General features: G+C 38.8%; 1 protein-coding gene across 3 annotated transcripts; it reads left to right on the top strand.

Moving 5' to 3' along the window:
* The first annotated feature begins 1,696 nt into the window (after positions 1 to 1,696).
* Positions 1,697 to 25,047, top strand: MDM2 (MDM2 proto-oncogene). Of its 3 annotated transcripts, none has more exons than XM_045830048.1 (11): positions 1,698 to 1,920; positions 2,789 to 2,873; positions 4,941 to 5,015; positions 5,339 to 5,472; positions 8,277 to 8,326; positions 10,975 to 11,042; positions 11,164 to 11,260; positions 12,269 to 12,429; positions 19,301 to 19,456; positions 20,052 to 20,126; positions 24,257 to 25,047. In XM_045830048.1, the coding sequence occupies exons 2-11, from the start codon at positions 2,793 to 2,795 to the stop codon at positions 24,830 to 24,832; spliced, it is 1,473 nt and encodes a 490-aa protein (XP_045686004.1). In that variant the 5' UTR covers positions 1,698 to 1,920; positions 2,789 to 2,792; the 3' UTR covers positions 24,833 to 25,047. The 3 variants fall into 3 exon arrangements, with proteins under 3 accessions (XP_045686006.1, XP_045686004.1, XP_045686005.1); XM_045830049.1 differs by lacking the exon at positions 1,698 to 1,920 and adding an exon at positions 2,445 to 2,648; XM_045830050.1 differs by lacking the exon at positions 20,052 to 20,126 and having other exon boundaries at positions 1,697 to 1,920.
* The last annotated feature ends 846 nt before the right edge of the window (positions 25,048 to 25,893 follow it).

The raw sequence follows: 25,893 nt of genomic DNA, 5'->3' as shown, positions 1-25,893 counted from the left end.
TTCAAGACACAAAATACGCTGGTCCTCTGAGACCTTTGTGAATTACCTGGGTATTCACTGAGCAATCCTATCTTTGAAATCTTATAGCACGTACTTGTTCTTTTACTTGGCATTAGCAAATGACAGCTTGTATAATTTATATATTTATGCTTATTTTTCTTCATCTCTTGTGATTTTCTTTTATCCTGTGCCAAGCACATGCTCTCACAACCAGAAACTTCATTGCATTTGTTGTGATAAAGGCTGGAGTTTCTAATTTTTTAAAAAAGATTTTATTTATTTTCAGAGAGAGGGTAAGGGAAGGAAAAAGAGAAGGAAAGGACCATCATGTAGGAGAAGAACATGGATCAGTTGCCTCCCCCAGGGCCCCAACTGGGGACCTGGCCTGCAACCCAGGCATGTGTCCTGACTGGGAGTCCAACCAGACCTTTCAATTCACAGGCTGGCACTCAGTCCACTGATTAGTCCTGGCACTCAGCCAGGACTAATTTTTTAATAAAAATGTTTTTTAATAACTTTTATTTTTTAATTACAGTTGACATACAATTTATATTAGTTTCAGGTGTACAATGTGATTAGAAATTTACAACTTACAAAGTGATCACCTAAGTTTAATACTCATCTGACACCATACAAAATTATAGGTATGACATTATTGACTATATTCCCTATGCTGTATTTTATATCCCTGTGACTATTTTTATCACTGGTAATTTGCATTTCTTAATCCTTTTCACCATTTTCAGCTCTCTCCCCCCAGTCTGGGGACCACCAATTTGTTCTTTGTATTTTGTTTTATTTTTGTTACCTTTTAAAAATCAAACCGAATTATCCTTGAATAACGTCAATTGTGACCAATATGTTTAAGAAATACTCTTTTCAAGTAGGCTAGACTATGGAAGAAGGGAAAGATGTAAAACGGTCCTTGTGCATAAGGAGCTAATTGTTTCTGGTCAAAGAAGTTAGTTTTTGCCAATGACTGTCCTTTCTGGGTTGAGCCAACTCATTTCTTATATCCTTGTTCATTTTTGAGATTGCTACATTTGTCTGCTAAAGGGGGCAAGTGAGTGAGTCAGCATGGAGTGCCTAATACATATATATTTTTAATGAGAATGAATGCATACATGAACCAAGCCAAACATTCTAGAAATGTAAAGTGAAAAATAACCGCTCTTCTTTATCCCACCCGTCTTCTGTACCTAGAACATTAGCATGCATCCGCGCACAAGCCTGTCTGGTTCTATTTTTACTCGTATTTAAAAAAAAAAAGTCTTGAAAGAACTCATTTATATACAACTCCAGTGGCTGGCGGCGTGGGCTTAAAATATCGCACAGCTGTTAATTTTGGTTTCTTTTTTGGTAGCGGCGCTTCGATATGCATTTGCCTGGTCTCCACTGCGGTTGGGAGGTGTAAACAAAAGAAATACAAAAAATAGCTCAACGGAAACAGAAGTCCCTAGCTTTCCGCGCCAAACCGGCAGCCATGGGCAGGGCCAAGTCTCCAGGGGGAGACTGCGGATGGGGCTGGCCGGTGGTGCGCGCCGAGCACCCCTGCCCCACCTGGCTGGCCGCACCAAGATCCCCGACCTACCCCCTTCACCCACTCCGGCGGCGGCGGCGGCGGCGGGGCCCAGCCCCCTCCCCCAAGCGCGAGCTGCTGTGGTGGGTCCCGGACGTGCGCGCGCGCGCACGCGCGCGCGCACAGAAGACCGATGGGCCGCCACTTCCGGTGTGGTCCTCTCCAGCGGTAGGGGTCGCTATTTGGGTCTAACTTGTCTTGCTCGGTTCCTCTTGGGGCATGTGCGGGCCTGTATTTCTAAAAGGAAAATGGAGCAAGAAGCCAAGCTTGAGGGGCAGCTCTTAACCCTCTGACCTGGGTCCTGCTGCTTGCTAAGTCAGGAGCCTCCTTCTCCGGACAAAGTAAGTTGAAGGGCCCCAGTGGCCCGGGCCCACCAGTAGAATAGTCGCCGAAACCTTGGGTGGAGGGCTGCCACGCACCCATGAAAGGAACTAAGCAGCCTTGGGGGAACCGCCACCCCACTCCAGGCGCTGAAAACCCTCCTTGGTGAGGAGGAGTAGGTATCGGCGGGAAAGTGTGTAGGCAGTTCTGGGTTGGCGCTGTGACTTGGGTCTCCCAGCTCTCTGTCCTTTCCAGCTTTTTGCCTGCACGCAGTCTTTGTCATTTCGTGGTGGGAGGTACAGAACACAAGGTTTTGGGGAGGTTTTGTTGGAAGGAGGCCAGCTTGTTGTCGCCAGGGTTACAGGCCCGCACTCCCTGGGGGGGCAAGGGGGAGGGGCCCTGCGGGGGCTCCTCGGGAAGGTCCGGAAAGGTCACGTGGGCGGGGATGCTGCGGAGCCCCCAGCTGCGGAGCCCCCAGCTGCTTCCAAGCCGGGGGTTGGAATAATGACAGGTGCCTGTTCTGTAGCCAGTCTAAGGCGGGCACCGAGTCTGGGCGAGATTGGGCTGGTGTTCTGGGCAGGTTGACTCAGCTTTTCCTCTTGGGCTGGTCAAGTTCGGACACGCTCTGAGTGTGCAAAAAAGGAGCTAAGCCCTGACTTGTCTCCAGCGAGGGTATTTAAACTGTGACTATTGCCAGCTGTGTTCACTGTGGTCACGGGCGAACAGCACTCATTCTCTAGTGATCCAGGTAAGGACTCGCTTGCTAATAATGGCTTTAGTTTTACGCGTTATTATTTAAAGGTATTGTTTTTAGGTTTTTATCGTGTTTTATTATTTAAAGGTATTGTTTTAGGTTTTTATCGAGTTTTATTTTTTCTCTATTCTTAGACAGATGTGTAATACCAGTATGTCTGTGTCTACTGATGGTGCTGTAAGTACCTCACAGATTCCAGCATCGGAACAAGAGACCCTGGTTGGTATTTCGTCTCAAAGTGTAACTTTTTAGAAAAATTTACTTTATGAGGTGATCAACTAAATTCCGTAAACACCTCACCCCCCTGCCCCCATCATAGCATTGGTGTTGAAGTGAAATTGTACGTACAAAGCTTAAATTCTGCTACTCAGGTATAACTGTGTAGAGGCAAAGTTAACTGTCAGAAACTGTCTTTTCTTAACCCTTTACCACAATGGGTTTCAGAGTGAGTTCCATTACATGCTGAAGTTTATTATGTGATAAGAGTTTTTATGTGTTTTGACTTGTTAGTATTTAACTTTTTAAATGGTTCCTAAGTCACAAAAGTAATTCATGGCTGTAGAGTTTACATGCTTACAGAAATGTAGATAGTAAAAACTGAAAAGTCTAGTCTTTTGACTATTTATTTAAAATTTTTTTTTAATTTTAAAAAAGATTTTATTTATTTATTTTTAGAAAGGGAAGGGAAGGAGAAAGAGAGAAACATCAATGTGTGGTTGCTGGGGGCCGGCCGTGGCCTGCAACCCAGGCATGTGCCCTGACTGGGAATCGAACCTGCGATGCTTTGGTTCGCAGCTCGTGCTCAATCCACTGAGCTACGCCAGCCAGGGCTATTTATTTTTAAAAATTTTAAAGATTTTATATAGCTTTAGAGAGAGGAAGGGAGGGAGAAAAAGAGGGAGAGAAACATAAATGTGTGGTTGCCTCTCTTGCGCCTCCTACTGGGGACCTGGTCCATAACCCAGTGTGTGGTTGCCTCTCGCACGCGCGCCCCCTACTGGGGACCTGGCTCACAACCCGGGCATGTGCCTTGACTGGGAATTGAACAGGGGACCTTTGGATCGCAGGCTGGCATTCAATTCCCTGAGCCACACCAGACAGGGCTATTTTTCTTTTTTTAGCAATACCTATCACTGTGTGGTGCATGGTAGAAGTTCAATAAATGTTTGTCAAATAGATAATTGAAATGGAGACCAACTAAGAGCATGATATAGTAAGAAGAAAATGGTGGCTTGTAATTGAGCAACATAAATTGCAGTCTCATGTCTGCTTTTAATCATCTTGTCACCTTGGTTTGGTTATTTAAATTATTCATTCTTCAGGATCCTAATCTGTAGAAGGAAAAGATTGGTAAACATCCCCACACTAAAGATTTATTTATTTTTCTGGATTTTGTCATTTAGTTTAGAGTAAGCTCTTTGGAGTATTCTTTTAAAAAAAAAATTTTTGGTTTTATGTCTAATTTTTTATTCTGAAATGTAAAGCTCTTCTGGATGAAAGTACAGTTGACATACAATATTATATTAGTTTCAGGTGTAAAACATAGTGAGATTTCACATTTATATACCTTACAAAGCAATCACCACAAAAAGTCCACTGTCATCTGTTACAATATGAAGTTATTGTACTATTGATATTATTAATATTTCCCATGTTGTACGTTACATCCCTATGACTTGCAAGTTTGTACCTCTTAATCACCTTAACCTTTTGGCCCATACCCCTACTGCCCAGCCCTCTGGCAATTACCAGTTTTTCTGTATCTATGGGTCATTTTGTTCTGTTTGTTCATTTGGAGTATTCTATTTATGTGTGAGTTTGTAAGGTAGTAAGCAAATAACAGAAATAACTGGAAGAAAAAATAGTTTTCACTGCATTGGTATGGATACTGTTTTTTGATGGCAGCAGGTAGCAATACTTGAGAAGTCTGACTATTTGCATAATAATTAGGTCCCAGCATTTGTTTTCAAACTTCCTAGACAATCTATGGTATTCAGTTTATATAATCTGTTACATAGAGTGAAAACATTATAACTTATTTTTTTGAAGTATAACCTTATGAGATTATTAAATGTAATCTGCTGCCTTTATTGAAATTATAATGGGAGTTGGGGATGGGTGGGGCAGGGGGCCGAGGTGGGGTAAAAATGGAGACAACTGTACTTGAATAACAATAGAAAATAAAATAAAAAATTAAAAACCTTAAAAAATTATGGACATGTTTGCAATGGGTCTTAAAGTTCTGTAATAATTTTGGAAGTATAATAGCAACTCTGTTTTTTATAGGTTAGACCAAAGCCGTTGCTTTTGAAGTTGTTAAAATCTGTTGGTGCACAAAAAGACACTTATACTATGAAAGAGGTAAGCTGAACTAACAGTTAATGAGATAATTAATGTCTTACTAGCATTTTGCTGCCTTTTTCCTTCCTAATGTGTAGTACGTAGATATTTGGGCAGAGTTAAAGTCTGAAAAAAATACATTTTAACTAAATCAGAAGCAGTGTTCCTGCTGCCATCAAATTAAAAGGAAAAGATTTAAAAGCAGTTTTTTAAAGGGTTGTTGTTCTAGATGGTTGTGAATGTGAGTGGTGACTGTTTAACCCTCTTCAGATCAATGTCACTGAATGCATTTGAAACTAACATTTAATTTTCTTTAATGCTCAGAAATCATATTTCTATTTCAGGTTATATTTTATCTTGGGCAGTATATTATGAATAAAAGATTATACGATGAGAAGCAGCAGCATATTGTGTATTGTTCAAATGATCTTCTAGGGGATTTATTTGGAGTGCCAAGTTTCTCTGTGAAAGAACACAGGTAAATTCTTTAGTTCATTTTAAAAAGGTAGCTGGGCAAATGTTTCAGTGACCTCCACTCATTCCCTTTGGTCAGAAAAAAGTTGTTATAACATATATAAAAGATGCTAAAATTTAGTTTCTTAGCAATGTAGCATGTTGTTTGAGAATGTGAGTTCTAAAATTGGAAAAACCTGGGTTTCAGACCTAGCTCAGCTAGTCGTTCAGTAGCTGTGTGATTATGTAAATTGACTTAATTCTCTCTAAACCTTAGTTTCCCCCATTTGTGAAGTAGGAATAATATAAATACTTTATATGGAGATAATGAAAAGACTGTAAAAAGCATAGTGTTTGGCATAAAGAAAGTATTAAAATAATAGCTATAGTTACTGAATATTAAAAAATAACTGCAGTAGCTTCCAAAAATCTTTATTCAACACCCTGTGATAAAGGCTTAGATTTGGGCTTTAGCTACTTTGGAAATCTTTTTGTTGTATACCATTATGGTACTTAATCAGCTGAATTCAGTTCATGTAGCATTTTGAGAATTATTCTACTGGGAACTGGAGACTTTTGTAGGATTATTCTATGAACTGAAGACCTTTTTCAGTCATTCATACCTCACATTTGAAATCCCATTTGGTTCATTCACAGTCCATATGGGGCCTTAGCATGTATATCTTAATAAATGGGGTGAATACTTCTCACCTGAAAGAATTGAGTAGATTCTACTTGTATTAATGCTCAATAATAGTAAAGATAAAAGAGTGGTAATTAAATGGGACATCTATAACTTTAAACCAACTTCATTAACATGAGCATAATATAATTTATTATTAAACATTAAGAAAACACAGCAAGAAAGCTAAGAACAAAGATAAATGACTATAGTTTGTCACTGAAAGGCATTTTTTTACCTGTCACTTCTGTATTATGTGCAGATGTGTGTTTTGACCTAGTTGTGAATATAATATATTTAATTTCATCTTGCTTTTTTTTAACTTTTATTAAAAATTTTTTTTTATCCTCACTTAAGGACATTTTTTCATTGCTTTTAGAGAGAGGAAGGGAGAGAGAGAAACATCAATATGAGAAAGAGACATTGACTAAACATTGGTTGGCTGCACCCAGAGCAGGGATCAAACCAGCAGTCTAGGTGTATGTCCTGACTCAGAATCAAACCACAACCTTTTGGTTATGGGATGATGATTCAACCAACTGAGCCACACTGGCCAGGACTCATCCTGCTACTTAATTAAACATATAAGTATCTTTCCATTGACAAACTGCTCTGTTTAATATTTATTTATATTATCATTGGGCTATAAGCTTTAATGGTATAAATTTAAATAGTAACTAGCCCTGGCTCTGCAGCTTAATTAGAGCATTGTCCTGATATGCTAAGGTTGTGGGTTTGATCCCCTGTCAGGGCACATACAAGAATCAGCCAATGAATACTTAAATAAATGGAATAAAAAATCGATGTTTTTCTCTTCCTCTCCCCCATCTCTCTCGCTTTTCCTCTCTTTTCCCCTTCCCTCTCCCTCTCCCCCTTTCTCCCACCTCCTTTGTCTTCTATCCTTAAAATCAATCAATAAAAACTAAAAAGTAGAAGTAACTGTCAGTGATTTTGTACCATTTGAGTATTGGATCTTCTGATGTTTTGAGATGTAATTTATGATATTAAAATTATCTTTACTTTTTAAAGATTTTATTTATTTTTACACAGAAGGGAAGAGAGGGAGAAAGAGAGGAAGAGAAACACAATGTGTGGTTACCTCTCCAGTGCCTCTCCAGGGGACTGGGCACCTGGTCCACAACCCGGGCATGTGCTGTGACTGGGAATCAAACTGGCAACCCTTTGGTTTGAAGCCCAGTGGTCAATCCACTGAGCCACAACAGCCAGGGCTTAAAATTATCTTTGACTTGAATTTTCATATGCTGAGAGGTTATACACTTAGAAATTACTGATTTGGAAAAAAGGTATTGATAGGATTATTGATTTTTGTGAGCTTAAGGAGCTATATCATCAATCCCGAGGGTAAAAAGTACTTGGGTTTGTCACTTCCTCTTAACCTTGAGAATTAGAAATGATATCTTGTGACCAGTAAACATTCACTAAAATCCTTAGTTAAAAAAACATACTACGATATCAGTGAATGCTGGAATAAGTGAATTGTCTTCCAATTATGATGTAAGTTCCATGAGAGCAGAGATTTGGTTGTATTAATATTCTTTTCCCCTAGTTTCTAGAACAGTGTTTAGTATGTAATAGGTTCTCAGTCTGTATTTATGAAATGAATGATTACTGCTTTATCTTTAATAAGTTTTAAGATCCAGAAAGAAAATCCATGAGATTACTGGTCTAAGGTCAATGAAAGTCAAAATGATAATCAAATTCCAATAGTGGGTTTTCTATAACACTACTTTCTTAGGTAGTCTACTTGTAAGCACAGAGCTTGAAAATTTCTGTTTGAACATAAGTGCATATAGTAACCCGCCTTCTTCATTCATACCCATTTTTGGGGGTTGTTTGGTAAAGTACAAACAAACCACATTTCAGGAAAGAGACGTAGAATCTTTCAGCTAGAGAAACTTCAGTGATTGTAAAAAGTAGCATATGTAATCATTCTGCAACTAATTAGGGTACTTTTTTAAGATTTAGAAGCTTGATATAATTTGAATGCAGTGATACAAAATTTGGTTTGAAAAAATTTTGATTTGTGTACACTAATTCATAATAATGCATTTAAAAGTCTGGTTAAGTCCAGTTTAATATATTTTTATTTTAAAATGTACATTTCTTATTTTGTTTCTCCCTTCAAGGAAAATATATACAATGATCTACAGAAACTTGGTAGTAGTCAATAAGCAGGGTAAGTGAATTTTTGAATACCATAAACATATGCCATAAAAATATTTTAAAGACATTTTGTGCATATCCAGACATTTTATAATTGATTCTCTTTAAAAGTTGCTTTAAATATGTTTACTTCTAATAAAATAATATAAATTTAACAGGAAGAAATACATATGAATTAAACATAATACCAGGGTTCTAATGCAGATTTACAATATGTAAGGTTAAATGTCCTATTATATCAGTTTAAGCCTTGGTATATTAGAATTAGAATTCGTTTTGAAAGGTAGATCATTTTAAAAGGTCCTGCTTAATAGAGATGTAATCAAACCTGAAAAGTATTGAAAGGCTTGGGTATTTGAAAGGTAGCACCGTTTGAAAGGGTGTTTTTTGTTTTTGTTTTTGTTTTTCATTTTTATAATCGAGTTTTGTTTACCAATTTGTTTAGGTAAATGGCATTTTACTTTTCTACCTTTAGACTTGTTCTTAAGTGACTATTTTGGTGTCACTTATCCCTTTAATAATCTGACAAAAGCACTGGGTTCTCATTCCAGAAAGATACACACACATAGTGGTATGCTGATAAATGTTTAACAACCGGCTCCCTGGTGGAAAAGGCCTGATTTGTAGGAGCTGCTGATTTCCATGGTGTATATACTTTCACCATGGCCATTTTCAGAACATACAGAATTGGGAAGAGATGTGCACAGTCTGTGTTTGAGTGATGCTAGGAGCCAGCTCCAGTGTACCACACATTTCTTAAAGCCCATCCTAGAAAGTCGGTTAAGAACTGTTCTCAGAAGCTTGTTTACTTCCCAGGACGAACTGACCACTCATTTTTGTTCCCAGTATTTTGTATTTAAATTTTGTCATGTTGCTTTGTTATAATAGTTTATATTTCTCCTTCCTGTATTTTTGTTATGTCTGCATTCTGCATCACAAACACATAGTACAGTGTTTTATCAATATGGTCTTTAGTAAATGTGTTGAATATTTATTCTTCCAAAGTTAGGATTTAAGACCCAGAAAAGGGCATCACCATCTGTCTTATCCAGAATAGAGGTGATGATTAGTCTGGTAACTTCAGCATTTTACGAAGCTCTTTATGAAATCAAATGAAGGCAATAAAAACTATAATATCTGCAGTAGTATTTTTGGTTATTATCTCTGATGTATTCATACTTCTAAATAAACCTTTTGTTCTTTTGAAAAGAACAAAAAAAATAAACATAGGTTGATTACTAGGCAAGTGATATGAATGGGATGGTGACTTGTACCTTGTTTTTTTTCCTTTCTGAGTTTGTTTTAGGTTTCAGTTGAGTAGCATTAACTTCAGAACTCACAGTGCTCTCTACACCTTGTCACACCTAGTATTTTCTTTTTATTGCCTCTGTTTTGTAATATCTATTATATTAAAACAAATATAACCTATGTTTATATACAACTTAAAATAAGTGTAATACCTTGCTTATAAAAAAGAAATGAACTATTATGATAATGTATAAAACTTCAAATAGTTAATGCTCAGGCCTGACTTCCCTGTCAAGGTGAAAATGTCTTGGAGTGAGCAGTAAAAGTGCATTTGATTATGTTCTTTGGTAATTTCTGTATCTGAAACTTGGACTTTTTTTTTAAACTTTGACTTTTTGAGCTCTGTGTCTACACATCTAATTAAAGACTAAACATCTACCTGAATGAGTTTCATCCACTTTAGTTCTCCATCTTCCCATGCAAATCTGTTTGTCTTCTGCAGTTTCTGTCTTGGATAGAATCTTGGAATCCTTAGCTCCTTTCTCCCTTGCCTTGTATATCAGACACCTGGTTTTTACCTTTTTAATTTCTCCAAAATTGATCTTTTTTCCATGCCTTAGTTTAGATTTAAGTACCTTTTCATTTGTATTATTGCAGTTAACTGTCCAATATTGGTTTTCCTGCCTCTGTTCTTTTCCTTCTATTTTGCCTGAGTGATTTATCATTCCTGTGCCTAAAATACCATTTAGTGAGGAGTTCCTTTTTGCTCTCTAGATAAAATAACTTGCTTGTACATTGGCAAGTCAGTTTTCTCTCTTGGATTAAACCTTGTTAATGGGGAGTGGCTGTAGCAGTGCCATAGGGAAGATTCTGAAGGAGCAGTTGGAAAGAATGGGTTGAAGTGGGATTGCCTGCATGAGTGCTGCTTGCTGTTTGCATCCTCTTGCTCTCCAGTAAGACACACGAGATCCTCTGTGATCCCACTAGTGTTCCAGTTATTACATGCCACCTGCAGTTTCCTGCAGCACCACCGATAGTTTGCTTGCCGGTTTGGTTTTTAAAAACGTGTCCCTCAGTCTGGAATGGCTTTTCCTGATCCTACTTGTACATCTGAAATGAAAACTTTCCTGCTTCCTTGTTCCTCAGACACTGCCCTGTCCCTACCAAATAATCATTGCTCGTCTTTGCCACTGATTTATCTTGCACTTGTATTGTGTTTATTGTACCTTATTATTATTCTTATGCATTATTAAAATTGAATTCTTATTTATATCTCCAGCGTCTAACACAGGGATGGCACCTGGGAGACAAGTTTAATGTTTGTTGCAAGGTTAAATTGTTTAAGCAGTTTGTCCTGGACTGTCTACATAGCTCTTTCTTAGTTTGTGCTTTTATGTTTTTATTTTCTATCAGAACCATCAGATTCAGGCACCTCTGAGAGTGAAAATACGTGTCACCTCGAAGGTGGGAGTGACCAAAAGGTAATCTTGAAATTAACTTACTCCAGTAAGATTCTTGAAAATTGGGAAGCTTATTAAAATTGGAAATTAGCTTTGTGGTGTTACCACTTAAGTTGTGGGTCTTTTTCCTTTTAATGCGTAGGACTCTGTGCAAGAGCTGCAGGAAGAGAAACCTTCGTCCTCAGAATTGGTTTCTACACCATCTACCTCATCTAGAAGGAGAACAGTCAGTGAGACAGGTAGATATGAGTATTTAATTGTCATTTTCAAATAGCTTTTTAGTGTTCATTTTCTAATGAAATTAGTACATTTATGCTTAATGAAATTGTTGTGCTTTTTTGGTTTAGATGAATGAATTTCTGAGTTTCATTTTCATTTTTATGTGATTTATTTGGTTTAAAAATTGCTTTCTTAGCAACATTTTTCTGGTTGACCGACTACAGCAGGTACGGTTTACTGTGCCCCCTGGATTTTATAGTTAGCCAGCTCTCTATTCAGGTAATAGAGGACAAGGATATATACTCTGTTTTACCTATTCTTGATCACCTTAGCAGTTAACATATTTAATTGTTTTTAATGTGACAAAACATCAGTGAGTTTTAAAATGATAAATAGCATCTTAGAAATAAAGATGAGATAAAGAAAATGGCCAAGCATTTTTGCAGAGAAAAGATAGTGGAGGAGGAAGCTGTTGTCTAGTCAGAAGTCATTGTAACAAACTATGAATCTGGTGAGAGAAAATCAGTGAAAAGAACAGATAAATCCACACCAGCATCTCGTACATGAGGGTAGTTAAGGGCACGGGATGTCTTACTAAATACATGGAACTGGAACAAAAGGTTAGTTATTTGAGAAAAAAATAAATTTCTATTTATAACTTACGCTAAAGTAAATTCCAGATTTGACTTCTAAGTATATTAAACATTTTGGGTTTTCGTTTTTTTTTTTCAGAGAAAAAATTTTGTGCCTTAAAAGTTGATTTATGACAGCAACCCTAGATTGTTTATTTAATACATGCTAAGTTGTGACTTAATGGAGATAATGTTCTGAAAGCAGCTTAAAAAGCTTTTAAAAATAATATTCTGCTATTACTGTGGACAGAGTCAATGAAAGAGTGTTGACTTTCGAAACAGCAGTTTAATTTCATTGGAGCTAAATTTTAGTACAAATAAATACTCATGACAGCTTAATTTCTAAGTAAATCTGTGTAGCAATTTAATTAACTTGGTTTTTCCTTACATATCCAGAAGAAAACTCAGACGAATTACCTGGTGAATGTCAAAGGAAGCGCCACAAATCAGATAGTATTTCCTTTTCCTTTGATGAAAACCTCGCTCTGTGTGTGATAAGGGAGTTACGTTGTGAAAGAAGCAGTAGCAGTGAATCAGCAGGGACTCCATCAAATCCGGTAATCTTTTCGTTTAAATAAAACATGACTTATTTTAACAAGACTAATTTTAAAAATCTAATTTTGGCAGTTCTAATAAACATTCAGATAGAATGCTCATGTATAATATTTGATTGCTGTTATAGACAGTGATAAAATAATTTTTTCTTACCTTTTCTTTTTGAATTTTTATGAATTTGTTTATGCCAAACTGGTGACAAATGCCAGGGAGCAAGATCTCAGATATACCCAGTAAATTTTTTCTTTCTTTCTTTTTTTTTTTTTCAAATAAACTTAGGTAGATTTTCCCCACCATAACCCTAGGTTTGGGGAGAATAGTGTAAGAAAGTGGAGTTGCATTGGGGTATGTTGATAAAATCAGTACCAATATTAATAGTTATTTTTTTAAGATTTTTTAATTTTTTTAGAGATGGGGAGGGAGAAAGAGAGGGAGAGAAACATCAGTGTGTGGTTGCCCCTTGAGTGTCCCCTACTGGAGACCTGGCTGCAACCCAGGAATCAAACCAGCGATCCTTTTGTTTGCAGTCCGCTGTTCAATCCATGAGCCACACCAGCCAGGGCCAATATTAATAATTATTAATGTCACCCTACATACTGGAGAATTTTTTGGGCCACTGTACCAATAGTAAATTCAAATAAATTGGAGTATAGTCTGCGTTTAGAATTTTTTTTTAAATAAGGGAACAAAAATGAAAATTTATTTAGTTAGATATTTTAGGATTTTAAGGCAAATTTGTCTTGAATATTTAGAATAAAAAATTTTTTACTATAGTCGTCAGCTAATAAGTTGGCAGAGTCTGAGTTTCATATTTGCCATATGTAAGTGTAGACATCAAGAAGATCTGTTTACTGATGCTATGAAATATGGTATATTATCATGTGGATGACAAATATCAGTACTTTTGATTCATAAAAATTCCGAAGTGTTACCCAGTAATAAAATTTTTAAGAGATGTCACTGAAAGAAGTTTTTTGCTAACAGGAGTACTTGTCAAGTATAATATTTTTCTTGTCTTTAAATATTGGTCTTTGAAATGTTACTAAAATTAGAAAATTTATTAGTAGTATGGCAGTGCCTTGTGACCACTGTTCTGGATCTGAGTGATCCTTTTTTATTTCTCCAGAAGATGTAAGGGACTGAACCATTTGTGATAATAACCCTATCCTTTTTCTGTGTTCTTGTTGCTTGTGTTATCTTCGTTTTTCTCTTCCAAAGCAATGATTTTATGCCTACAGATATGACCTCTACAGCTAGTATTCAATAGAGCTGTTACTTATGCCGGCCACTAGATGGCAGGAGGAGAGCAAGTTTATTCAGTAGATATTTATGTGTCTTTTTGTAAAATTATTTTTTCTCTTTTACTGTTTCCTTCAATTGGCTTACTTAAGTCATACATTTTTTTTAGATATTTTATTTAATTTTAGAGAGAAGGGAAAGGAGGGGGAAGGAGAGGGAGACACATTGATCTGTTGCTTCTCACATGCCTCCAACTGGGGACCTGGCCTGCAACCCCGGCGTGTGCCCTAACTGGGAATTGAACCAGCAACCTTTTGGTTTGCCGGCCGGCACTCAATTCACTGAGCTACACCAGCCAGGGCTTAAGTGTCTTTTCTGCGCCAGGTCCTATTTGGTACTGGGATATAATAGTAGTCAAGGTAGATACAGTCCCTGCCCTCGTGCTGATATTGATACAACATCAACAGTTTAATAAATAAAACATTTAGTAAATGCTATGAAGAAAATACAGGTTCTTGAAAGCAAGTGTGTATGATCTGAAAATTGAATCCAATAAAAGAAAATGACGTATACACAAACTTCATGTTTGGATAATTTTATTCCTTACAATCTCCTATTGAAAAATTTTAACTCCCCTCCCCCCGCCCTAGAATTCCAGCCAAATTATATTTAAAGTTCTTGTACTTGCTTTCTTCCTGGAACCACTGCCTTGTTATCAAAGTCATGGTCATGTTATCAAAGTCAATAGAGGGAAATCTAATCTTTTTTTTAATATATTTTATTGATTATGCTATTACAGTTATCCCATTTTCCCCTTCACTCCCCTCCACCCTGCACACCCTCTCCCACCCACATTCCCCCCTTTAGTTCATGTCCATATGTCATAAATTCTTTAGCTTCTACATTTCCCATACTGTTCTTACCCTCCCCCTGTCTATTTTCTACCTACCATCTATGCTACTTATTCTCTGTACCTTTTCCCCTCTCTCCTCCTCCCACTCCCCTGTTGCTAACCCTCCATGTGATCTCCATTTCTGTGGTTCTGTTCCTGTTCTAGTTGTTGGCTTAGTTTGCTTTTGTTTTAGGTGTGGTTGTTAATAACTGTGAGTTTGCTGTCTTTTTACTGTTCATATTTTTTATCTTCTTTTTCTTAGTTAAGTCCCTTTAACATTTCATATAATAAGGGCTTGGTGATGATGAATTCCTTTAACTTGTCCTTATCTGAGAAGCACTTTATCTGCCCTTCCATTCTAAATGAAAGCATTGCTGGATAGAGCAATGTTGGATGTAGGTCCTTGCCTTCCATGACTTGGAATACTTCTTTCAAGCCCCTTCTTGCCTGCAAGGTCTCTTGAGAAATCAGCTGACATTCTGATGGGAACGCCTTTGTAGGTGACTGTCCTCTTACCTTTTGCTGTTTCTAGAATTCTGTCCTTCATTTTAATCTTGGGTAATGTAATTATGGTGTGTCTTGGTGTGTTCCTCCTTGGGTCCAACTTCTTTGGGACTCTCTGAGCTTCCTGAACTTCCTGGAAGTCTATTTCCTTTGCCAGATTGGGGACGTTCTCCTTTATTATTTGTTCAAATAAGTTTTCCACTTGTTGCTCTTCTGCTTCTCCTTCTGGTACCCCTATAATTCAGATGTTGGAACGTTTAAAGATGTCCTGGAGGTTCCTAAGCCTCTCCTCATTTTTTTTAAATTCTTGTTTCTTCATTCTTTTCTGTTTGTTTGTTTCTTTCTCCTTCTGGTGCACTCTATTGATTTGAAACCCAGTTTTCTTTCCATCACTATTGGTTCCCTGTGCATTTTTCTTCATTTCACTTAGTGTAGCCTTCATTTTTCCATCTAATTTGCGACCAGATTCAACCAATTCTGTGAGCATCCTGATCACCAGTGATTTGAACTGTGCATCTGATAGGTTGGCTATCTCTCAGTCACTTAAAAGTACTCATTGTGGGGCTTTCAATTCTGTTTGAGCTATCTCCCCCCCTCACTCCCCCGCCACCCCCCCACCCCTGCCTTTGGTCTAGTCAAGCCTGTTACATATGAGGGGTCGAGCCTTAGGTGTTCACCAGGGCGGGGCAACCCAGTCACTGGGTATTGACCCCTGTATGTGGGGGTAGGGTCAGAGAGGGAACAGTGGTGCTTGTTCCCCTCTCTCTGGGACTTCAGTCCCCTTTGCAGCTTCCCATAAGCAGATTGGGCCCTTCTGGTGCTGGCTCCCAGGTAGGTGGGCTTATGTATGTTCTAGGATTCTGTGGATCTCCCCAATGAACTCTCCTGTAAGGCTGGGAGATTTTGCTGGCATTTCAACCCCCCACAGGTGTTTTCAATTGATGCTTTTAGGCTTTATTTCCTGGCGCTGGGTCGCTGGGTTGTGCAGTCTGTGTCGCTGCCCGTTTTTGCCTGGTTTATCAGCACGCAAATGTGTGACTGCAGACAGCCAGCTGCCTTGCATGCCTCACTGGGTCTGCCTATTGCCTCCCTCACCCGGGGTCTGCCACCGGGTCCACCAGCCATCCCTGTACACCTGGGATCCACCAACTGCCACCTGCACCCTGCACGTCCCCATCTGCCAGCCACCACTTTTTCCTGCCACAACCCTTCGACCCCTCTCCAGTGGCCTCCAACCCCGCCCCTCTTACCGGTCTGGATGAATGGTTGTCAGACTTGTACAGTTCATTTCTCTGTCTGCTCTGGTTGTTTTTTTGGTTTGTTTGTTTCTAAGTTTTTGTTGTCCTTAGTTTTGGTTGTGCGAAGAGGCACAGTGTGTCCACCTCTGCCTCCGTTTCCATCTTGGCCGGGAGTCGAGTCGAGGAGGGCTAATCTTTTTTTTTTTTTTTTTTTTTGGCTACTCCTATCCTAAAAATCCCTCTCTTAGAAGTCTTGTTTTTTAGTTTAAGCCCTAAACTTGCTCTCTTCCTGCCATCTAGTGGCCGGCATAAGTAACAGCTCTGTTAAATACTAATTGCAGAGGTCATATCTGTAGGCATAAAATCACTGCTTTGGAAGAGAAAAACGAAGATAACACAAGCAACAAGAATACATAAAAAGAATAGGATTACTATCACAATTGGTTCAGTCCCTTACATCTTCTGGAGAAATAAAAAAGGATCACTCAGATCCAGAACAATGGCCACGAGGCACTGCCATAGCACTAAAGCCCTAGTTGTGAAAGTTTTTGGTAGGGAAAACATTTTTTTTTTTATTTTGCTTCATATAAGAATGTTACAGTTATCATTTGGTGGTGTCATTCACCAGCTTGTAAATGGAGTTAAAGGAAAGTTCATTTCCTTTTCATCTTTTCAGTTTAATAAACTTTTGGAGCCAAGGCTACATATTCCAGGTCTGTGCCAGGCAGTTTACATGATAGCGTATTTTATCATCTTGGGAGCCTCAAACTTCATTTATAGGTGGGAAAACTAAGACTTGAGGGTTTCAAATAACTTACGATCTCATAACTAACTTCCACAAGTGGAATTCAGATTAAACTAGGGATTTCTGACTTAAAAATTTAAGATCTTTCCAGATAAGCCTGTATGATGCTTTTAAAATATAAAGTATTTAAAGTTTCTGGGTCATTCTTTTTTGAACATTTTGAACTTTAAAAAAACCTTGAATACTGCTTTCTTCATATACTTTAGAACCGGGGTAGGCAAACTTTTGCTGGAAAGAGCCAGATACTAATTATTTGGGCTTTGCAGGCCATGTGGTCTCTGTTGCAACTACTCAGCTCTGTTGCTGTAAGGTGAGGCAGCCATAGGTGATGAGTGAACAGAGGGGCATTGCTGTGGCCAGTAAAGCTTTATAAAACTAAGTGGGTGGGGGCCAGTTTGCTGACCCCTGCCATAGAGGATGCTTTCTGAGATTTCATTTTTCTTATGATTTACCCTCTTACTCTGAAATTAGTGTACTAAAGACTAGTTAATTGAACTATCCAGTTTGTTAGGTTACTTTATTTAAAGTGTTGTAGCTTGACTTCTGAATTTGACCTGATTGTTAATGGAACCCTTGTTAGGAATTAGAACTGCAACTGGATGAATGCTGCTGCTACCACTGCTTTCTTAATTAACCTCACTGTAAACAAAACAGAACAGTATTTTGACATTAGTGGTTATAAAATAATATGTTTTTTAAAATGATGGAAATTTATTAGAGATCATTTAATTCAAACTCCTTTCATAGATGAAGTGGCTGTGGCCTTTACAGGTTAGATACATCCAAGGGTTAATTGCCACTTAATAGAAGTTTAGAATAAGAGTTGTATCCTGATTCCTAGACTTAATGGGCTTTTTCCAGCTGTACCCTTCTGCTTTGCATATGTTCCTACCCTTACCTACTGACAGCGATACTAATTCTGAAGATTTTATTAGGCTCTTATACTTTTCTTTAAAAAAAATTTTCTAATGATAGAAACAAACGTATTTGTTCTTGCTGGGCTTGTACCTCTCTTCAGACTTGACCTCAGCCTCCCCTCAGGCCTTGTGTTTCTGAGCAGGGTCTCTAAAGACATCCTCGTTGATGACAGTTTTGTCCAAGGGATATCCACAGAGTGTCTTGTGGGCGTGAGGGGATTGCAGTTATAAAATTTCGCAAAAAAACCCCCCCAAAAACAGATCTTTGACTTCTTGGCAGTTTTCTTGCCTGTGGCAGCTAGCTGTCACGTGGTGGGGATAGCAGTCAGTTCCTGTCAGAGCGTGGCTGCAGGGGCGGTCTGGGGTGCCGTCATCAGTGTTCTTCAGGCTGACCATTTTGTGTCTGGAGTAGCGTCCGGCCTGGACCAGCACCACTTTCCTGAGTTTTCATAAACTTGCCCGTTTCTGCAACAGCCACTCAGGTCTACAGCAGAAAGGAGATTCTTATACTATTAATTAGAGACCTAAAGTGAGGAATCACATGAGCAGACACAGAATTTTTTTTGGAAATTTTTTTTGAAATAGCTTTCAAAAAATTATTTCTGGAAGGTCTTCCAAAGAAATTCTCAAAGTTCATTATAAAATGTAAATCTCATAATTAGTGCTTTGTAGTAGTTACTGGCATTCTACCAGTCTGAAGATACAGAGGTGATTAAGACACGGTCTTAACTCTTAAAGTGTGTATAATTCAGATAAGAAACAAGTGTGCATAATTATGTTTTTCATAACTTACATGGGGAAATATAATGAATAATATATAAGTAGTAAAGATAGTGAAGATTCAGGGAGCTCTTTTAGTAATGATTTGACAGAGGCTTTGGCAAAAAGGGGGAACAGGACTAAAACCTCGTTATTGCAGTTAGCGAGGGAAAGTGGAAGTTAAAGTGCCAAGTTTGGTTTGGGAAACAATGTAGATCTGACCGATAGTTAATATTTTTGAGGGGGAGGGAGTGTTTTGTTGGAGATAAACTGAAAATGTTAATATAGTCAAATTGTATTGTGCCTTGAACACCAAAGAGTTTGGCCTTTTCCCTGAATGTAATGCGGGTTTGGACAGGTTAAATAATGTACTGCATAGTAATGACCCAGAGTCTTAATCTAGGTGTCAGTGTGCAAGATAAAATTGAGGCAGAATTAGAGGCAGAGGATGTAACTTAGGAAGTTGTCACGAAGGCCGACAAATAATGTAGTGTCTCTTTCCCCCCCGCCGGATTTTAGGATCTGGATGCTGGTGTCAGTGAACAATCAGGTGATTGGTTGGATCAAGATTCAGTTTCAGATCGATTCAGTGTAGAGTTTGAAGTTGAGTCTTTAAACTCAGAAGATTATAACCTTAGTGAAGAAGGACAAGATCTCTCAGATGAAGATGATGAGGTAGTTTTTTTTCTCTAATTCTAAAAATTTTACAGTATTTTTCATATTCATTGATTGATGAGATTGAAACAATGCATTCAGATTTCACTTGAAATACTTTAGCTTGATATGTTCAGACTAGAATATTGTTATGTCTTATTTGTATTTTTTATAAATGTGCCAAGAACTAAGTAGGCCCTAAGGAGCATTGCTGTAATAGTCTGCTGGTTTTAAAAAATACTTAATTCAGTTCCCCTCTGTTAATATTAATATACTTTTTACAAAAGTGAAGCATGCATATAGTTACATAAAGTCACATAGTATTTCTAGATTTGTTGCCTATATTTCTGACTGATTCATTGTTGCTTATTACCTCCATATTTATGAAATAAGATGCTTATAATTAATTTCCTGCTTTATTCATTAAACATTCTGTCTGACTTTTTATCATAGTGGCTCAGGATTTCACTGATCTCCATTTCTCCCTCTTTACACTCACTCACTCCATTTGACCTTTGTCTCAGAATTTCTTATACATAGTTGAATATGCTATTTATTTAGCACTTACCACTAAGAAACCTTCCTGGTTGAAAAAATAGTGGATTTATTTTATTAGGTATATCAAGTTACTGTGTTTGAAGCAGAGGAGAGTGATACAGATTCATTTGAAGATCCTGAAATTTCCTTAGCTGTAAGTAGTATACATGTATTTTTAAGGTGTCAAAAAATAACATTGAAGTCAAGATTAGAATATTGTCTAGTCTCCTCCCTGACATGAGCTACTTTTTATAACGTTAAAAATCTTTAAACTTTTAATGAATTAAAGCAGCAGTCCCAAAACTTTCTGGCACCAGGGACTGGTTTCTTGGAAGACAATTTTTCCCTGGACTGGGGTGGGGAGAGTGGTTTCGGGATGATTCAAGCTTGCCTGCTGTGTAGCCCAGTTCTTAACAGGCCTGGACCAGTACTGGTCCACAGCCCAGAGGTTGGGGACCCCTGATTTAAAGCATTTTTGTTCTTTGTTGTGTTGGGATCTATTGCTACATTTTTTAGTTTTGAGCAGGAATTTGAACTTTGAAAGAACACTTTGATGGAAAATTTCCAGTATGTATAGCATACCAAATATTACCAGTGTACTTATCATTAACCTCTAATAGTTACCAAAATTTGCCAGTCTTTTTTCTTTAGAGGAGAAAGGAGGGAGAAAGAGAGAGAAACATTGATGTGAGAGGGAAACATTGATTGGTGCCTTCTGTACATGCCTCGACCAGGGGATTGAACCTGCAACCCAGGCATGTGTCCTGACTGGGAATTGAACCCATGACCTTCCAGTTTGCGGGACAATGCTCAATCCACTGAGCCACACCAGCTAGGGCCATTTTGTAATCTTGTTGAATAGAAACACTTCTAGAAACACTGTATTAGAATGCAGTAGGATATGCCACATAAAGAAATCGGGACTTAAACATTGTATTGCCTCACTGGGTTCCTGAGGTATTGGAAGTTGTTTTTGTTTTCTAAGATTTTATTTATTTATTTTAAGAGAGAGAAGAGGGGAGAGAGAAAGAGGGAGAGAAACATCAATGTGTGGTTGCTTCTCACATGCCCTTAAGCAAAGACCTGGCCCACAACCCAGGCATGTGCCCTGACTGAGAATCGAACTGATGACCCTTTGGCTTACAGGCCAGCACTCAGTTTACTGAGCCACACCAGCCAGGGCCTGGAAGTTTTATTAAATGAATATTTGCTTTAATTTTTGTTGATGCTATCTTTTATATTTGAATAGGGAATCTCATTTTTCTTGCTGAGTTGGAAACAATTATCCAGATGCAAAAGTCAAATTATAAAATTAAAAAATTTTAAATCATTTTTATTTTTCACTTACAGTTGACATAGATTATTATATTAGTTTTAGGTGTATGCCCCAGTGATTAGACATTATGTGACTTACTAAATGATCACCCTGATAAATCTCAACCCATTTGATAGCATGCATAGTTATTAGAATGTTATATTCCCTGCACTGTACATTATATCCCTGTGACTGTTCTGCAACAACAGATTTGTACTTCTTAATCCCTTCACCTTTTTCACCCATCCCCCCAAACCCCTTCTCATCTGACAACCATCAGAATTTCATATATATATATATGTGTGTGTGTGTGTGTGTGTGTGTGTGTGTGTATATATATATGTATGTATGTATGTATATGTATAGATAGATATAGGTATCTGTCTATATATATTTGTTTATTTTGTTTTTTACAGTCAATTATTGATATGTATTTATTTCCATTTTATTTTTATATATTGATTTTAGAGAGAGAGGGTGAGAAGGGAGGGGGAGAGACAGAAACAGACAGATATCGACCTGCTGTTTCACCCACTGATGCATTCATTGGTTGGCTCCTGCGTGTGCCCTGACCAGGGATTAAACCTGCATCCCTGGTGCACTGGGATGATGCTCCAACCAACTGAGCTACCCAGCCAGGGCTGTTCATATTTTATCCTTTTTTTTTCTTCTTAACAAAGACCCTTTAACATTCTATACAATATTGGTTTGGTGGTGATGAACCCCTTTAGCATGTTTTTGTATAAGAAGCTCTTTATATCCTTCATTTCTGACTGGTCCTTTTTTTATGCTATTGAAGTTCCCTGTAAGTTCGTTGAGCATAGCCAGTATTTTGAACTCTGCATTTAGTATATTGCTTGTCTCCATTTTGTTCAGTTCTTTTTTGGAGTTTTGTTCTGTTCTTTCATTTGGGCCATGTTTCTTCATCTCCTCATTTTGGCAGCCTCCCTGTGTATGTGTCTATGTACTAGGTAGAGCTGCTACATCTTCTGAGCTTGGTGAAGTTGCCTAGTGTTGTAGGTGTCCTGTAGGGTGCAGTGGCACAGCCTCCCAGGTGCTCCCCCATATGCACTGTGTACACCCTCCTCTTGTAGTTGAGCCTTGACTACTGTTGGCATGTCTCTAGGGGGAATTTATGCCCAGTCTGATCAGCTGCAAAGCTGGCTGTGACCACCCCACTTCAACCACCATGATGGATCAGCTATGTAGGGATTCCCCCACAGAGCAGGATTTTCTTCATCAGGGCTCTGTTGCCTGCTGAGTCCATCCCTTAAGTGTGCTGCTTGTGGTTGGGTGGTGATGCTTCAACATGGTCTGCAGCTGTCCACTGGTTGCACTGGCTGTGGGGCCTCCCAGGAGGTCAGTCCAAAGTCAGCCACTGCCTGTGTGCTGCTCATGGTCACCAGGCATGAGCTACAAAGTGATCTGCAAATAGCGGATAATTAATTGTGCTGGGCTTGGAGGTGCCTGGGCAAAGCCAAGCTGCAAATCAAGACTGGCTGCAGCTAGTGCTGGGCCTGGGGCCACTTAGCAGGAGGTAGTGGTTTGGGAGTTCACTGAGGCCAGTTGTTGCTTGTTTGGGAGATTTTAGGAAAATCTGAAGCATGAGCCAAGACAAACCATTAGTATAGAAAAGCCACTGGAAACAGCTTGGGTGTGTCCAAAAGTTGAATGGGGCAGGGACTCAGAATCACTAGGGTGGGGCAAACAGTGTGAGCCAGGTTGATGGAGACTCAGGTATGGTGTCTGCCTGTGGGCTCTGTCAGGGGAGGGCTAATCAAAGGAACACTGGCCTCTGGTAGCACTTCTATCTGGGAGAAAGCTGCCCCCCCGGCTCTTGCCCTGATTCTGGGCGATTCAGTTTTTCCCTCTATGTTTCTGGTGCCTTTCAGGCTGTTGCCCCAGCATTGGAACTCAGAGGGAGTGAGTTTGAGTAAGTTCGTGTGCAAGCCCTTTAGTAAGAGAAACTGCTTGGGATGCCAAAAGCCCGCTCTTTCCCCTCAGCCTTAACCCCTGCTGGTTTTTACAGCCAGAAGTTATGGGGACTTCTCTTCCTGGCCCTTGAACCTTGGTCTGGGGGCCCTGTGTAGAGCTGGGACCCCTGCTCCTGATTTTTTTCTGCCATGCATGGGTGTGGGTCTAGTTTGTTACTGTCTCTACCCCTCCTACCAGTCTTGATGTGGCTTCTTTAATTCCCTAGTTGTAGGAGTTCCATTTAGCCAGATTTTAGGCAGTTCTGAATGATGGTTCTGGAGTTCAGTTGTAATTTCGATGTGGTTGTGGGACGAGGCAAGTACCGTGTTCACAACTATGCCGCCATCCTGACTGAAAGCGAAATTGTAAAATTTTTGAATAGTTTTTTGCTCTATTACAAAATAATTCAAGTAATTAGACTCATTTGATGTCAACTTGAATGAGATGTTTCAGACATAGATCTTGCAAAGAAAGGATAGACACGTAACGGGCTTACAGTTTGGGTAGTGACAAGGATGACAGATTTTAGCTGGCAGTGATTGTTGGAGAATATTTTAGCATTGCTTTTGTGAGTGAAGTTAGGGAACACTCAGCTGAGACCTGGTTCTAGAGTACTTCTCAGGGGGTCGGTGGAAGGCTGAGCAGCAGTTTCATCTAGATTCACTGGGTGGGCTATGGGCCCGGTGCACAGGGTTGAACCTATAAGGAAATGGAGTGGGTACAGTTCTCATTACAGAGTAGAAGATCAGTCCCATAGCACTTGCTTCAACTTACTGCACTTTATAGGTTTATGGTTAAGCATTTAGCTGAAAAAAAAAAACTTTAAATCTCATACTTGAAGACAGACTTTATACGTTGATTGCTCTATATAAAACATGAAATGCTGAAAATGGAGCTGTGTGATACATTTTGCCTCAGGCATATTAAAGGTGTTAGTGTTAATATGACTCAGTTATTACACGGTTACAGAAACTAACTGTCTTATTTCATTGAAGGACTATTGGAAGTGTACTTCATGCAATGAAACGAACCCTCCCCTTCCATCACATTGCAACAGATGCTGGGCCCTTCGTGAGAATTGGCTTCCTGAAGACAAAGGGAAGGAACAAGGAAACATGCCTGAGAAAACTGAACTAGAAAACTCAGCACAAGTAGAAGAGGGCTTTGATGTCCCTGATTGTAAAAAAAATACAGTGAATGATTCCCAAGAATCATGTGTTGAGGAAAATGATGAAAAGATTACACAAGCCTCCCACTCCCAAGAAAGTGAGGACTTTTCTCAGCCATCAACTTCTAGTAGCATCGTTTATAGCAGCCAAGAAGATATCAAAGAGTTTGAGAAAGAAGACACACAAGACAAAGAAGAAATTGTAGAAAATAATTTGCCCAGTAATGCCATCGAACCTTGTGTGATTTGCCAAGGCCGACCTAAAAATGGTTGCATTGTCCATGGCAAAACAGGACATCTTATGGCATGCTTTACATGTGCAAAGAAGCTGAAAAAAAGAAATAAGCCATGCCCAGTATGTAGACAACCAATTCAAATGATTGTGCTAACTTATTTCTCCTAGTTGCCCTGCTTATAAAATTAAAATTATAGCCCTGGCTGGTGTGGCTCAGTGGATTGAGCACCAGCCTGTGAACCAAAGGGTCACTGGTTTGATTACCAGTCAGGGCACATGAGAAGGGGGTGTGTGAAAAGCCAACTACACATTGATGTTTCTCTCCTTCTCTTTCCCCTTCCCTTCTCATCTCTAAAAATAAATAAATAAAATATTAAAAAGTATAGCCCTGGCCTGAGTGGCTCAGTTGGTGGAGGCGTTGTCCTGTGGACCAAAGGGTAGTGGGTTCAGTTTCCATCCGGCACATACCTAGGTTGTGGGTTTGAATTCTGGTTGGGGCGCATAGGGGAGGCAACTGATCGATATTTCTCACACCGATGTTTCCCTCCCTCAGTAAACATGTCCTTGGGTGAGGATTCCAAACAAACAACTGGTATTTGTAATGGATAAATTTGAAGATAGCCAGTATTCTCATCTATGGCATATCATTTCTGCCTCTGATAAGATCTTTTAAGAAAAAAAAACACTAAAAAATTTCTTTTTTATTTTAACCTCCTACAACTGTATGGATACCACATTGTAATAAAAACAACCTCCCTCCCCCTAAAAACACTCTAAGTAGGACATTTAAATGTAACTTATTTAGTACCTTTCATGTAAGAAGAAAAAGTTTGTGACAGATTTAATTACTTAAATGTGGCGGGCTCTGGCCAGCAGAGTCCACCTGTTGTGACTAAAGACGAGAATAAATGCACAGGCTACAGCAATCCTGTGGAGAAAAGGGGCATGGCACAGCCACTCTCTCAAGGGGAGAGCACCCCACCCTTGCCTACACAGGCTTTTATTGTTTTTCTTGGGTCTTACATCAAAGAAGGATTTATCATCTATTACATAGAATATTATTGTCTACATTTTAGGTACAGTCAAGGAAGTGAAAATAACACATACAGGAGGGAAAGGTGGTGAGCTGATTAGCCCCATCTTTGGGGAAATTTACACAGGCTTTGGAAACTGAAGATACACGATACACAGTTACTGTTTCAGACCAGGGTGAGGGAGTTTTAGCAAGA

The sequence above is a fragment of the Phyllostomus hastatus genome, unplaced genomic scaffold (genome assembly GCF_019186645.2).
Source record: "Phyllostomus hastatus isolate PE091 unplaced genomic scaffold, TTU_PhHast_1.1 phas_scaffold_93, whole genome shotgun sequence".
Taxonomy (NCBI): Eukaryota; Metazoa; Chordata; class Mammalia; order Chiroptera; family Phyllostomidae; genus Phyllostomus; species Phyllostomus hastatus.
This window is presented reverse-complemented; position numbering and strand designations above follow the sequence as displayed.